This window comes from Hemibagrus wyckioides, unplaced genomic scaffold (assembly GCF_019097595.1).
Source record: "Hemibagrus wyckioides isolate EC202008001 unplaced genomic scaffold, SWU_Hwy_1.0 Contig14, whole genome shotgun sequence".
NCBI classification, from domain to species: domain Eukaryota; kingdom Metazoa; phylum Chordata; class Actinopteri; order Siluriformes; family Bagridae; genus Hemibagrus; species Hemibagrus wyckioides.
Genome location: NW_026690774.1, coordinates 447,515 through 461,124, shown reverse-complemented (window position 1 = coordinate 461,124; position 13,610 = coordinate 447,515). Strand labels below are relative to the sequence as shown.

At 40.3% G+C, this 13,610-nt stretch overlaps 1 protein-coding gene and 1 non-coding gene across 2 annotated transcripts; both read left to right on the top strand.

Moving 5' to 3' along the window:
• Positions 1-5,372: 5,372 nt before the first annotated feature.
• On the top strand, positions 5,373-5,446 carry trnaf-gaa (transfer RNA phenylalanine (anticodon GAA)). Its single transcript has one exon. It is a non-coding gene; the product is annotated as a tRNA-Phe (tRNA).
• Positions 5,447-10,438: 4,992 nt separating this feature from the next.
• On the top strand, positions 10,439-11,223 carry LOC131349849 (polyadenylate-binding protein 1A-like). The gene is made up of 3 exons (XM_058385337.1): positions 10,439-10,604; positions 10,825-11,018; positions 11,128-11,223. Exons 1-3 carry the CDS (start codon positions 10,439-10,441, stop codon positions 11,221-11,223), a joined length of 456 nt encoding a protein of 151 aa, XP_058241320.1.
• Positions 11,224-13,610: the final 2,387 nt, after the last annotated feature.

Here is a 13,610-nt window from a genome sequence, read left to right as displayed (position 1 = left end):
ACATTTCATCATGATGAAACTGAACACATGAGCTTAGTGCTGTTAGCGCACTACTCTACTGTTTGAGCAACAATAATGTTATGCTATGATGCTAATGATTGTACAATGATACACTTGTCCAGTTCATTAAAATACTCTTAATAACAGGAACAGGGTTATTATACTTCTAATAACAGGAAGTTTGACACGATACTACAATAGACACACATTTAAGAAACGGATTAATTAAATCTTCTCACTTGATTAAGACAGGTTCAAACACTAACCGGCAGAGTAAGCGGCGTCAGTGGCGTCCTTTACTGATAGGCTGTGATAGGGCAGTAGGTTGAGCAGTGGACCAATAGGGACTTTTATCCCGCCCCTAATCTGCATAAAATTCTACGCGTGATTTTTGGAATAACAAACACTAGCATGCTGGAAAGAACAAACTAGCATCCTTGTGATTCACGTGTTTTATTTATTTTTACGAGTACGATATTTATGGCGCGGATTTGACGCTATATAAAACATTCAGGGCTGGATTAAACTCTTTCCGGTCTCGAGACCTATTGATAAGGATTAGCCCTAGCCACGCCCCTGGTTACCATGGAAATGTTCTGACATTACAGAATCAGAACAGTGACGTGGGACTGCTGAAAGGGTTGATCATTTCTACTTTGGAGACGGTTCACACTTTCAGACTGAGGTAAGAGAGATTTTTGTGTCTTCAAACTGACAAGTGTTTAAAACTCTAATTTAATGATCTAAAGCGAAAACATTATCCATTTAGTCAAAGTAGCTCTTAAAGGAAAACAGGTTGGAGAGTCCTGTTCTATAAAGTTCTGCTGTTGTTGTGTAGATTTGTAGCAGTTCAGTGAAGATGATGGCAACAAAGGTGATGAGAAAACACGTTAAGGTTTTTGTTCTAGTTCTCCTTTTTATTATCGTCCTTTTAACACGTAGTTTCTCCCTAATACTAATTTAGCTAACATTAGCTAGTTCAGGCTAGCTACACACGAGCTAGTAGCAGAGACTGCGCCTTGTGCACTAGAAATGTACAGATTTCTGCTTCCTAAAGATACTGTGACAGACACTAATGTTAGTGGATCGATCCCTGATTCTCGTCCGGCACCAAGACCGTGCTTCTGCTCCCCATGTAGGGTTTTAGTCCTGCATATGCCATGAGAAAGGCGGTGTATTTCTGACAGAGGGTTACTGACCGGACAGCGGCACGGCCTTGAGACCGTGAGCTGCAAAAGCACGTGCCGTGTCCGGTGTGCACATGCATGACATTTAGCAAGAGTTTGTCCAAAAGCTGGAGATTAATGATCTGATCAAATCTATTAGTTCAGAAAGCTCCTGTATTGATTGGGTGTACTTCTGTCATGTTGTTGTAGTTTGTACATTTAGACTTCACAACCTTTAGTTCTGATCAGTTTTAATAGCAGCGATTATTAGTTAATAATTAGTTAATTGATTATTAGTGTCTAGTTAGGGGTTTATTCACTGCTATTCAGGTGTTATTTACCAGCTGTGACTGAGGTCATGTGACTACGGCGTGTGACTGAGGTCATGTGACTGGACGTCATGTGACTGGACGTCATGTGACTGAGGGCGTGTTAGGACATGTGACTGACGAGCGTGTTGACTGAGGTCATGTGACTGTGACGTGTGAGCTGACGTCTTGTGACTGAGGGCGTGTTAGGACATGTGACTGAGGGCGTGTTAGGGCATGTTTCTACTTTGGAGACGACCACAGAGATCTGGGTTTGGTCCCTGCTTTCAGCGAAGTCTCCCGATTATTACACACACAATGTTAGAAATAGAAATCACATTCATTTAACTATGCTCTGTTGCAATCATATGCACAGGCTGTGAACACACTGTGCATTGTACACTGTCTGTGCATATGACATGACATTCATCCTGTGAATCACATTTATACCTGTGCACTGTTATACATGATCACACTGTAACACACACTGCACTGTTATACATGATCACACTGTAACACACACTGCACTGTTATACATGATCACACTGTAACACACACATTTTAAGGCACATTGAGGCCATTTCTGTCAAAAATAGGTACAACCCAGTCTTAATACACTAGCCTTCAAGAGTAGGAATGCCTAAACAAGAAAAAGAAATATATAAAGGTGGACACTTTATAGCCTTGCTAAAGCCATAATAACTATATATAGTTGGGGTCCAAATACTTGCATTTTTTTTATTTAATACATTAATTTACATTTTACAGATTATATTATTTGACAACAACGCTGAAGTCAAATCTTTGAAATTTTATGCTTTCTGAGTTTCTAGCATTTAGCATGTTGCCTTTTTGCTTTAAATGAGTGTGTGCATGAATGAGCTGCATGGACACCACAAGTTTATGCAAAACCTTACAAAGTCATTTTTAGATCAAATGCATCAGTGTGTCACTTGAACACATGCTTCAGTAAAAAAAGATCAGACATGAGGAAAATCTGACCTTTAAATGAACACCTAGAAAGAGTACAAGAATCTTAAATTAACTTTACTGTTTTACTTTCTATATTTTAAATAGGAAAAAGTGCAGTTGAAGAAAAATCCCAGATTATTAATGTGGTCACAAGAATTTGTTGTTTTACTGCAGAGGTTGGTTTCTTCAAGTCTTTTGTTTCATGCGGTGATTGAATGAATCTGACATTTGACAAATTCAGACTTTCCCAGCATGTGAAATGTTAAAAAACCTGTGAGGGTGGACTAATGTAAATTTTGTTTGTCCAAAATTAGAGAGATGACTAGAGCACAAGCCTCCATTTAAGAATATTGAGGATTAATATTATTATAATTATTATATATATTATAAAATTGTGCGTCTAGATACTTGTCATGAAAACCAGTAGGAGTTTTGTGAGAATGATGTCTAATGTCGCGCGCTTTGATGCCTTTTGTAACATTGCTAATGAATAAATGGCATATTTTGCTCACTTGTCAGCGTTAGCAGCTAATCGCTAATGCTAATCGCTAGCTTGGTCTGTGCCATTACTAAGCCTGTGATTGGTACAAATAATTGATAAGTGGTATTGGAAAAATAGTGGTTTTTGAATTAAAATGAATTAACCACAACTTCTTGGAAGCAATGCGAGATATTGGGCTACTTTTCTTGCAGCCGGTGAGTGTATAGCATGTTCACTTTTAGCTACGTAGCTGTGGCTAATATGCTAACAAGAAATGACACCACACTTGATATTGTTTGTCTAGATACTTTGTCATGCGAAAACCAGTCGGGAGTTTGTGAGAATGATGTCTAATGTCACATGGCGCTTTGGTGCCTTTTTGTAGCATTGCTAATGAATAAATGGCATATTCTATGTATAGCATTAGCGCTAGCAACTAATACTAATCCGCTAATGCCAATCGCTAACTTGGTCCTGTTGACTGAAACTTTCTGTTGAGTGTTGACTTGTTAGTTCAGTTATTATCTTGATGTGTGGTTTCGCATGGGCATTCCAGTTTGAGTGCAGCTAAATATATATTTTTATTTTTACTTTTGGGTACTGATGGGCCGGACAAGCGAAGAGAGTCGAGCACAAGCTTCTTTCTTCTTCTTGTTTAATGGCAGACAAATAACTCCTTAGGATCATTATCGCCACCTACTGTACTGGATGTGAAGTAAGTTGACGCACTAGAGTGATGAGTCTGAAATTTGAGAAGGGGATATTTTGGTGGATGTTCCGTTTTCCTTCACCAATCTATAAGCACTCAGTTCACATGCTCCATGCCCCTAGCGCTGCGTGTTTAGCTCCTCTAACACACTCACAATTAGCTCTTCATGCCCCAGATTAGGTGAGAATACTCCCCATCCACACATATTATCATCTAGATCCTAAACCTGAGTCATAAATATATACTGTATTTAATCAGGTGCTCACTGTATACCTGTTCACGTTGTCTTTCCCCACTTCACTCTCATGGTGGAAGTTGAGACTCAGATAATTGTCTTCATGCTTCTGATTCACTGAAGACTCTGAGGATTTTATGTCATCTGTAGTGGGCAGGGCAGGGGTCCCTTGAGTCTCCACGATTGAGAACCCTGTGCTAAAATCAGGATGTGAACAAAACATTTGCTCTAAGGTACATAGTCTCAGGGTCCAGCTTGCAAACCTAAAAGCCATACAGATGTCAGTGAAAGGTAGTCACAGTAAGCTCCCTGTTTTACAGTTGTTCATGTGTAAACAGCATTTTCTCAGGTTCTCCCAATGCATGTCGCACTACTCTGTGGTTGTTGTTGTTTTTAAATCCTGGTATTTACTTTATTTCATGTTGTGTAAATTCAGGACCAAGTGCATTTTGGAAGAACTTGACTGTTCATGAGTGTGTGCATATAATAAAAAATCTCCTTCCCTTTTACTTTTCTTGTGCTGGGTGAAGTTGCATTTCAAAATGCATAATTACACAATGGTCATATTTTACCTGTAATGCATAGGAAATGCCTAGTTCCTGACTTCAGAAAATGGGAGTAAATGTAACTTTCAAATGTGACTAGTACATTTAGAAAAACAAAGAAGTAGGGTCCACTCAAAAGTTAAGTAATATGGAAGCTTTAAAAAAGAATTGAGGTTTAAGTTTCAATAAAAATACACTTTTAAAACTCTCAAAAGTTAAGTAAGAGCAAACCCCAAAACAATGACTAAGGAAATGCAGAAATTTAGAGCAAGAAGTATTTGCTTACATATAGAAAATTAAGTAATAAATACAAAGACTAGTCTTACTTGAACTACATAATTATTTTTATTAGAGTAGATCAGGCTGAATATTTTTTATCCAGAGTAGCAAGACTGGTTAAAAAGAATTTAAAAAATAATAGTAATAATAATATAGTCACCTTTTAGAAAATGTGGATTCAAACACATTTCTTATTCTTCTTTTAAGCAGAAGCGTTCCTTCTAAGCCCATGGCTACCACAGGGGGTGGCGGTTGACCATGGGGCCTTAAGCCGAGACCATTCAAGGTCAGTGACGACCGCATGAGCCAAGGCCGAGCTCCCTCGCTTCCTTGGGAATGGTTAGATGTCTCCTGTAGAGGCTGGTGAGCGGAAGGCGTGTTAGTCGCCGCGGCCAGACCATTTAGCCCAGTGCCCGTGCCAGGCTTCCCTCCTTGTCTGGCCGAATGACTCGGTCATCTTCTTGCACCACTCATGCGTAACCACCACCGCCGCCCTCAGGTAGCGTGGGATTTGAAAGTGGTGTAAAGGCAACCATGCCTTCTGTCCTCTATGCCCTTAAGGAAAAAGCTCTACCGCTTTCTAAAGAAGTTTTGCCTCACCGGTCTGGGCGTGGTGTGCAGTCGTGCCCGACAAAAACCTGATCACTCACGCGTGCAGGGAGAGCCCTGGCAGAAGTGCCGGAAATAGCTCAGTTGGGAGGCGTTAGACTGAAAGATCTAAAGGTCCCTGGTTCGATCCCGGGTTTCGGCGGCTGGAGGCAGTGTAGTCTACCAGCACAGTTGCGCCCAACTTATGCACTCCAGACTTAAAAACAGCCAAAGCAGTGGAAATAGTGCAGGATAAAGGTCTGAAAGCACCCTGAAGGTAAAAGGTCTGAAAAGCCCCTGGTCCGAAGCGAGAGCAGAAAAACTTCGCATGCTACACAGAACTCTTAGGTTCTTGTTGGAACGCTTAGCCTGCACCCTTCAGTTTCACGTGACCCGCATGCCTCAATACTGCTGCATACAAATCATTGGAAAGGTACGCCTCCTGAATCCATGCGCCATTAGAAAACCCCTGCTTTTGACAAGGCTCCTTGGAAGCACTGCCCACCTGGCGAAGGGTGGCCGAGAGAGTTCAAGAGCGATGGACTGCTAATCCGTTGTGCTCTACCGCAGCGTGGGTTCGAGTTCCCACCCCTGCGTCGATGCGTGTGTTTCCCCTTTACTGTGCTATGCGCCACACAGCAGCAACTGAATGCTCCCCAGACAGTGGAATTGCACGGCGTGAAAACAACAGTGATCCGACTACTTTGAAAATCGAGTTGCAGTGTGAGACTTCGGCACTTAAGTGTTTTCACAACCTTGGGCTGCATTCCCATGCTGGTTGGACACACATGCTGTAACTATATATGCACACACATATGAGCAAGCCACCTCAACAGGAGGTGGAGGATATGGACCGCCAGTCACGTTTCAAGAGATTAAAGCTCTACCCCACCCCACAACTTCAGGCCCAGTATAGAACACACACACACATGCTTATACATAAAAAATGTTTTTTCCCCATGTTATGAGACTAATTCAATGTAATGCTTTTTCTCTTCGCTTCCAGGAATCAAAAAGCGAAAACAAACTGGAAAAATAAAAAGAAAACTGAAGAAAGCTGACTAGAAGCAACATGAAAAGAAAAAAAGACAGTGGTCAGTTATTTTTTTAGTGCCATGGTAAAATGCTTTATGTTTTTTTAGGTAAACGTTGAAATGTTGTCCTGTTTTTTTATTCCTGTTCTAATGTTTTTCTTAATTTTTTTTTATTTTTGGCTTTGTATTTTTGAAGCACTGGACAATAAAACTGTTTTGAACTTGAATGCATGATTGTGTAAATATTATCTGTTTCTTTCTGCATTATCTCAGACTAGTATACTTATTATCATTACCTAAATAATTAACCTCATTACCCTGGCCATTACGAAACTCATGATTATTAGATGTTAATTTAATTAATAGAGATATAGTACTTTGATTTTAAATGCATGTGCAGAATCTTAAAATGATGTTCTCTCAGGTTTGTCACGTCATTTTGAAAAAATGTCAGGTTTCTTCAAAATATAAAGAAAAAATGTTTGTAAATTGTGGACGGTGTTGCAGTAATGAGAGAAATCAGTCAAAATTTAAAAAACTGTTAAATTAAAAATAAATATGATTTCAGAACTTGTAGTAACTGTGCATGACTATTAATAATCCATTTTTAAAACTGTGAATTTAAAATTTTAAAGAAATTTAAATATTGTGAAAAAGTTCAATATTGGAGACTCATGGTGTCGCACTCTAATCAGCTAATTAACTTAAAATACCTGCAAAGGTTTCCTGAGCCTTTAAATGTCTCTCAGTCTGGTCCAGTAGGCTACACAGTCATGGGGAAGACTGCTGACTTGACAGACATCCAGAAGACGGTCATTGAGACCCTGCACATGGAGGGTAAGACACAAAAGGTCATTGCTGAAGAAGCTGGATGTTCACAGAGTGCTGTGTCCAAGCACGTTAATGAAATTTTAATGGAAAGAAAGTGTGATAGAAAAGGTGCAGAAACAACAGGGATAACCGCAGCCTTGAGAGGATTGTGAAACGAAGCCCCTTCAAGAATCTGGGGGAGATTCACAAGGAGTGGACTGCAGCTGGTGTCAGTCGCATTCCTTGTGTCAAGCCAGTCCTGAACCAGAGACGATATCAAAGGTGTCTTACCTGGGCTAAGGACAAAAAGGACTGGACTGTTGCTCTGTGGGCCAAAGTCCTCTTTTCAGATGAAAATAAATTTTCCATTTCATTTGGAAATCAAGATCCCAGAGTTTGAAGGAAGAGAGGAGAGGCAAAAAATCCAAAGTTGCTTGAGGTCCAGTGTAAAGTTTGGGGAGTGGGTTGGGGAGCACGTATCATCTGCTGGTGTTGGTCCACTGTGTTTTATCAGGTCCACAGTCATCTACCAGGAGGTTTTAGAGCACTTCATGCTTCATTCTGCTGACCAGCTTTATGGAGATGCTGATTTCATTTTCCAGCAGGACTTGGCACCTGCCCACACTGCCAAAAGTACTAATATCTGGTTTAAGGACCATGGTGTCCATGTGCTTGATTGGCCAGCAAACCCTGTGAAATCCCATAGAAATCCCATAGAGAATCAGTGGGATACTGTGAAGAGGAAGATGTGAGACACCAGACCCAACAACGCAGAAGAGCTGAAGGACGCTATCAGAGCAACCTGGGCTTCCATAACACCTCAGCAGTGCCACAGACTGACCGTCTCCATGCCACGCCGCATTGCTGCAGTAATTCATGCAAAGGGAACTCCGACCAAGTATTGAGTGCTGTACATGTTCATACTTTTCAGTAGTCCAACATTTCTGTGTTGAAAATCATTTTTTTAATTAGCTTTTTATTGGTGTAATATTCTAGTTTTCTGAATTTTGGGTTTTCATTAGATGCAAGCCATAATCATCAAAATTAAAAAAAATTAAACACTTAAAATATATAAAAAATATATCAGTCTGTGTGTAATGAATCTATATACTATAGAGTTTCACTTGTTGAATTGAATTACTGAAATAAAGCAACTTTTCGATGATATTCTAATTTATTGAAATACACCTGTGTATATATGGTGGGGGGGGACGACAAAATCTCTGCTGCCCTCTAGTGGACAACTCTGAACATAACCATGACGACCACGATTTGACCAAGCAGGAGTAAAATAAAAATATATAAAGGCTAAAAATATACATTATAGAAATATAACATACATATAATAATAAAAATGCTTTTTATTACAAAAGTACAGCTTTTGTATAAATATATAATCACTGCCCGATGCCTGTGGGTCATTATACACAGAATCGAACTGAGCAATTATTTTCTTTACCCGTGTCACGAAAACTGAAGGACATCATAGTATGGGTTTTTAAACTGTGGTCAGCCCTGAATAGGGGACAATGTCATTTATTTGTTGCTGCTGTTTCTTCTTCTTCTGGTGTCCTTATCCATGAGAGACAGAGAGAGAGAAAGAGAGAGACTTTGACTTTTACAATCCTTTTATTTACACATAAGTCACATAATATGTGGTAAAATCAGGGTGACTCAGTAATTCAATAAATACATTTTAAAATATTTCAATAAATTAAGTTAAGACACATCAGTGAATGGTGGATTTAGTTTAGCTCTGGTGCAAAGCAGAGTTTCTCTTCTGCTACAGAGCACAGAGCATTAGCATGACACCACACTGTCTCAAACATCTTCACATCATTCATCTTTCTGTAGAAATTAAAATCAATTAAAATTCTTGATTTAACAAGTCTGAGGAAAATTCTCTTTGCATCAGTCTGTGTTTTGTGCAAACACAGGTATATCGCCATTTTTGCCTGACCAAATATAAAATTGATCATTTGAAACTGTTCCTCCTGACGTACTTAAAACATACTGAGAGAGAGACAGAGAAAAAGATCTTTATGTGGTGGGTATGAGAACCCTGATTTGGCTGATGTGGTAATTATAGCATCATTACAGATAATACAGTCTATCTGTGTAAACTGTGTGTGACGGATAAAAAGTGCAGCTTTGTTCCAGAGCTACAGTATCCTATAGTAATGTTGTAAATGCTTGATTCTGATTGGTCAGATTCATTCGTTAATAAAAAGGGTGTGGCTGGTGATATGTTGAAGCTTTTCATGAGGAAATGTGTAATATATTTGGAAGGAGTCTCCAGTTTTAGTGTTTTTCTAATAAGGTTTGTTTGTGTTATTTTCAGTAACAGGATACGTTTTAGATTTTGGTCTAAAACTTTAAGAGCAAAAAATCAAGAGTTTGGTGAGATCATGATCCTTTATAACTGGAATAATGTGGATAATTTGCTTTGGTGATGTTCCACGATATTGGATGCAACTCAACAACAAAAGATGTTCATTAATTAGTAAAACATTCTACACCAATTACCCATAACATTATGACCACCTGCCTAATATTGTTTTGGTCATCCTTTTGCTGCCAAAACAGCCCTGACCCGTCAAGGCATGGACTCTACTAGATCCCTGAAGGTGTGCTGTGGTATATGGCACCAAGATGTTAGCAGCAGATCCTTTAAAGGAGAAGTTCACTTCCAGAACAAAAATCTACTGATAATTTCCTCACCCCCTGGTCATCCAAGATGTTCATGTCTTTCTTTCTTCATTAAAGAAATGATGTTTTTTTAAGAAAACATTTCAGATTTTTCTCCATATAGTGACCTTCAATAGTGTCCTGGAGTTTGACCTTCCAAAATGCAGTTTAAATGCAGCTTGAAAGAGTAGTGTTTACGTTAGGTTAATATCTATGCATTGAAAATATAGTCAGTGAATGTTTTTTGGGGATTAATTGCAGCTCAGCCTCTTTCCTGTCCAGGCCTATACAGTGTTTCTATATTAATATTAAAAGCCATTTTGAATTGGATTCATTATTGGGGTTTGGAACTTAACTGCTTAATGTTAACTGCTTACATGAGGCCATGTGACCAACTGGCATCATGTAGAATTCTGAATTCTGTTCAGAACATCACCTGACGACGTACATAGCAACCATCCTCAGACCACCTTTAGCTATTGACAGAGAAACAGTGCCCCTTGTGTAACAGCGATTTTACACCATTTAGCAGTATTTTTACAGCATTTAGCAGCGGTTTCACTGAGTTTAGCAGTATTTTACAGCGTTTAGCAGTATTCCACCACTTTTAACTGTTTTATACAATGGCTGCACTGTTTGTGAAAGATCTTCACCCTGAAGTATCAGAGGTGATACTTTCTAATAGATTTAGACCTGCAGGACACGTCCAATCTGTCCACATTTGCAGGGACAGGAAGACCGGCTCTCCTCTTGGATACGCGTACATCAACTTTCGCTATCGAGATGACGGTAAAACAAACCTTTTCTTTTTTCTACACTGTTTCTTACCTGTTTTTGCAGCAGATTTAAGGCTACATGTGTAACTTCTGTAGTATTTTATAGTTTTACTATATGGATATGGTCATGTTTTAAATGGTACTAAAAAGATATGAAAAGATATTTGGATGAGTTATATATAGACTATAATAGACTTTAATTAAAAATGAATGGTTTATTTCTGTTCCCTCAGCTGAGAGAGCCATTGACATGTTCAGTTTTGAACTCCTCCTGGGGAGACCCATGCGTGTCATGTGGTCTAACTGGGAACCCACCGCCAAGCCCATCAAGGGAGGGAACATATTCATCAGGAACCTTGATTGGTCCATTGACTGCACCTCCCTGTTTGACACTTTCTCTGTGTTCGGGAGGATCGTGTCATGCAAGGTTCGAGCTTTGAGCTGTTATATATGAATATATATATCTGAATAGCTGAATATCTGTGTTTCATGATTAGTGTGTTGTTGTGTGTTGACACGCTGTGTTTCTCCTGCAGGTTGTGGAATCAAAAGGTTATGGGTACGTTCAGTACGAGTCAGCGGAGGCGGCGGAACGGCTGAACGGAAAACTCCTGAACGACCGCCAAGTGTAAGTCACGTGTAAATTAGTGTCTTTTTACCAGCCAGGGTTCAAATATCAGGATTTTTTACATTCCTTTTTAAACTAATTGCATTGAACTCTTTATATTGTCGAAACAGAGATTTGTTTGGTCTTATGAGGGTATTTCAGTCAACATCTGGTGGTAATTTTGCTGTCGAGGACATAACTTTTAACAGCAGGGTTTAGATTCTAAGTGCAGCTTCTCTGTTGTGTTACAGCACCATCGAGTACTTCAGGTCTTGGGAGGAGCCCAAGGTGGAGGCACGCAGGGCCGAGGAGCCCAAGGTGGAGGCACGCAGGGCCGAGGAGCCCAAGGTGGAGGCACACAAGGCTGAGGAGCCCAAGGTCGAGGCACGCAAATTTATCAAGAAGATTGACCACACCATCCACAGAAAGTGCCTGCGTAGAGCCCCACCATTACTGTACAATGTACCACCAAAACTGCGCCAACCAGTGCTGCCTCCCTGGTTCAAAAGGAGCACCCTTAAGACACCTTGCACAAAGGACACTGTCCAAAGCACCAAGGCATCTGCCTCAGAGGACATCAGCCAGATTGTCTACACTGCTGCCTCACAGATGGTCCAAGCCGCTGGATCCCCTGCCCCAGTAAACAATGTGGAAGCTGTTGAAACTGCTGGCCCAGAGAACTCTGAGGAATCTGTTGAGACAGCTGCCTCAGAGGGACCTGTGGAAGCAGTGAAGACAGTGGCCTCAGATGACAGGGTGGAAGCAGTAGAAGCAACTGCACCAGTGGAAGCTACTGAGACAGCTGCCCCAGAGGAAACTCTGGAAGCTGTCTCAGAAATCAGAGTTCCGGCTCCACTTCAGGTCCAAAACACAACAAAAAGCACCCTCACACAACAATAACAATATTCTGCATGCTTAATATTACATGCTAAAGATAGTGTATGAAGGATTATGGTACTAATCTAATTGTGTGATTATTATATTGTGTAGTAATATTATTATTATTATTATTATTATTAATAATAATAATAATAATAATAATAATATCCTGTGTTCCCAGGATGTACCTAAATTTCCACCACCCCAGAAGAGGCTGACGATCTATATGTTAGAGTCAGCAGATTTAGATGACCAGATCACGATGGCCTGTGAATTTCACACACACACACACATCCGGCTCGTATACACTCCTGCTCTCCAGCTTAGCATTTTATTCCACTTTTATCATCACATGTCCACTGAAAACATCTACAAACTCCTGCTTTCAACTGCATTTGTTTTTAGTACTTGATATCAGTTCATAGAGAGTCTGAGCCCCACCACCCATGCTACCTGATCAGATGCCTCTGTTTCTGTTCTCTCTCGCTCTTTCACACACCTCACACACTTTCTCTCTCTCTTTGCAGATGATTACTTGCTTCCACTGGTAGCAGATGATGCAAAACAAATCACTCTGATGCTTGTGCAAGGAGAAAACAATTTCAAGATCATGAACATGATTAGTGATCCCGAGCACTTGCAAGCCAAGGTACACACACACACACACACACACACACACACTATACATTCAAGCAACATGGCAAGTGTTTCATATCAGATTCGTAAATATCTTTAACATGTTAGCTTTGGTCATTTGGAAAACAAAGCCCCACCCACTACTCCCTCAGTCCTCATGTGTGTGTGTGTGTGTGTACGTTTGTAGGTGGATAAAATGGACACCTTACTGCGGGCAAGAGAAACTGGTGTCAAGCTGGTGAGGATCTTTAATTAAAATTTCTGATATTGATTCATATTTAAATGGATCATTACAAAGGCGGACAGACAGACAGATACTAGTGAGTATAGATGGTGACATAATGAAGTTAGTGCCTCCACAGGAGCAGTCTGACACTTTCACGGTTGGCAAAAGGCAAGTTGTCAAGAACAAAGACAACAAATCACCTAAATTTATTGTAACTGCAGGTATAAATGAACTGCAACACTCAGGGTTTCATAAATTTGGGGCAGAAGTGTAATGCCTACCTCAGGAACGAAGTTCTTCATTAGGCAGGGAGGCAACATGGGCTGGCAGAGTTTCTGAGGAATATAAAACTGCATCCTCTGCATTCTCTGACAAGCAAGGAAACCATGACCTCATTCACGGAGCCGAACCCCCCAGAGCGGCCGTTCTCTATCATCACCTTTATGTTTTTGATTATTCCAAATTGCACAAAGAACAAGCGCGGACCCTCATAACCCAGGTTCTCATCCACGTTCTTAATGTAGAGATTCAGACCCTGGAGCAGAAGAGGCAGAGTTAGCATTCCTTTTGTGTGTGTGTGTACACGTGTTTACCTGCTCAGTCTTCTGACTGAGCCCAGTCTGCCTCTCTACACTTGTCTGCCCCTCTACACTTGTCTCACTTTGCAGTTG